The sequence below is a fragment of the Octopus bimaculoides genome, chromosome 11 (assembly GCF_001194135.2).
Source record: "Octopus bimaculoides isolate UCB-OBI-ISO-001 chromosome 11, ASM119413v2, whole genome shotgun sequence".
In the NCBI taxonomy this organism is placed as follows: Eukaryota; Metazoa; Mollusca; class Cephalopoda; order Octopoda; family Octopodidae; genus Octopus; species Octopus bimaculoides.
In genome coordinates, this window is record NC_068991.1 from 51,734,610 (window position 1) to 51,737,135 (window position 2,526).

Here is a 2,526-nt window from a genome sequence, read left to right on the forward strand (position 1 = left end):
ACTACTGATTCTAAACTACAAATTTTTCTCTAAAACGGATGGCGATATTTATGGCACACGTGTGCCATAAATATCGCCATCCGTTTTAGAGAAAAATCTGTAGTTTAGAATCAGTAGTTCTTTGACTGCTATTTCTAAATTTTCAGTATGTTGGAGAAGCAACTCAATTGCTAATCCCTGTATATTTATGATTATATATATATATATATATATATATATATACACACACCAGTGAATATATGTGTGTGTGTATATATATATATTTATATACATATATATATACTACACACACACACTCACATATATAATCTATATATATACACACATACATATATGTCTATACACATGCACAGACATGAATATACATATAATTACGTACATAACTAACCATGTTCTGTGTATATTATACGTTTTTGCATAAGTGTTTACAACTGTGGATGTATACACTCACTCACACAGACACATGTATACATGTACATACACCCAAGCATACACATATTCACTCACACACACACACACACACATGCACGCGCACACACACACACACACACACACACACACACACACACACACATACACTGATGCTCATACCTACATTCATAACATGCATGTCTACTGGAACAAACATCTCTATTGCTCACACATATTCTCTCAAAACTTGAACCTCATATTCACATATAACAACTTATAATATGTAGTTTAAAAAATTAACTTGTTTGATTTTATCAAGAAAAAGTGTTTGGTTTCACTTAGTTCTTCTAGTATCATTTTGGATTTTGTGACGAAATCATTTGATGACAAGAAATTCTGAATGTTCAAGTTTTTTAATTTCGATTTCATTTTTGAACACGCACCGCACAATACGGGACTTTGGACTTCCAGTTTTCTTAAGCCAGTCCTTCCTAAAATAAATGACAGAGAAAGTAATAAATGGTCAGATTGCTTCATAGTAAATTTATGGAGCAATTTTTAAATGACATTTAAATGAAAATATTTGTCTTCATTTGGCATAAGAGTGACACAGTTTCAATACTATAAAACAGCATGATTGATAACAAATAATACAATACAAATTGACAAACAGGAGGGGATAGAGGTGGATGCACAGGATTTCTAGATCATTTTCATAGGTACAGGCATGGGTGTGTGGTTATGAAGTATGCTTTGTAGCTATGTAGTTTGGGTTTCAGTCCTGCTGCAAGTCTTGGACAAATTTATCCTACTCTAGCCTCAGTTTGACCAATGCCTTGTAAGGGGGTGCTGAAAAGTTCTTGTCTCTAAGGGTATCACTAAAGGCCTGTTTGGAAGTTCAACCTTCTGAGTTCTTTTTCATAAAAATAAATGCACTCTTTTAAAGCCTAGCCAGGCTCATGGGCCCAGTTTCCTGGTTTCTATGGCGTATGTGTTCCCCAGCTGGACGGGACGCCAGTCCATCGCAGCGTTACTCATTTTTGCCAGCTGAGTGGACTGGAGCAATGCGAAATAAAGCGTTTTACTCAAGAACACAACGCGTCGCCCGGTCCAGGAATCGAAACCACAATCTCAAAATAATGATGATAACACCCTAACCACTAAGCCATGCGCATCCACTGAGTTCTTTTACAGGGCTTAAAAAAACTAAAGGACTACTGCAATAAGTGTGTGAAACTGAGAGCTAAATATGTTGGATAAAATCATAATTAACGGATCCCCCTGTATTTACTTTTACCCAAAGCCAGGAACTTTTCAGCACCCCTTCGTAAGTACCAGTTGAGCACTGGGGTCAATGTAATCAACTTACCACTCCTCACAAAATTGCTGGCCTTGTGCCAAAAGTTGAAATCAATATTTTAAAATAAATTCCATCTTAAACACTTAGTCTAATCTTTGACCTACAACTGTTTCTGCATGCATATGTACATGCATATCCATCTATCAATATACTTTTGTGTACATGTGCTTTATATCAGCCAGGCCATCTATTTGTATGACCGTGTGTGCATGTGTGTGTATGTGTGTATGTGTTACCTCATGATACATAGTTGATATAACCCCAAATGATACAATTTCATTTCATATTATTAAAAGAATCTTCTGAAGTTGTTTTTCTTTTTTTTTTCAACATTCTTTTGCTCTAAGACATCATAAAGAGATAACTATCTTCTGCAATATAACACCAAGAATAAAATACCTCAGGCTATGTAATAACTTCTCACAAATAAGTGTGTGTGTGTGTGTGTGTGTGTGTGTGTGTGGTTAATGGGCAGCCATTGACATTTCTCATTTTCTGCACAAAGCAGTATTTTAAACCCAACATTTGCATGCCTTTATTTATATCTTACCTTCTTTGAGAGCCCAAATAGAATTTTGTATATATATATATATATATATATATATATATCTTGTATGTATTGGTACAGTTATGAGATGGAAAATACTTAACTACTTTAAACATTCATCCAAATGAATTTCATGACGATGATGATGATTATGATAATGATAATAATAATAATAATAATAATAATAATAATAATAATAATAATAATA

General features: G+C 34.0%; 1 protein-coding gene across 1 annotated transcript in view; it reads right to left on the reverse strand.

Annotated features, from left to right (window-relative positions):
- Positions 1 to 196: 196 nt before the first annotated feature.
- LOC106876148 (acylphosphatase-1) overlaps positions 197 to 2,526 on the reverse strand; it is a 16,639-nt gene continuing 14,309 nt past the window's right edge. The window contains exon 2 of the mRNA XM_014924573.2: positions 197 to 902. Coding sequence (XP_014780059.2) covers positions 788 to 902 — 115 coding nt within the window. The 3' untranslated portion in view covers positions 197 to 787. The remainder of the gene's footprint in view (positions 903 to 2,526) is intronic.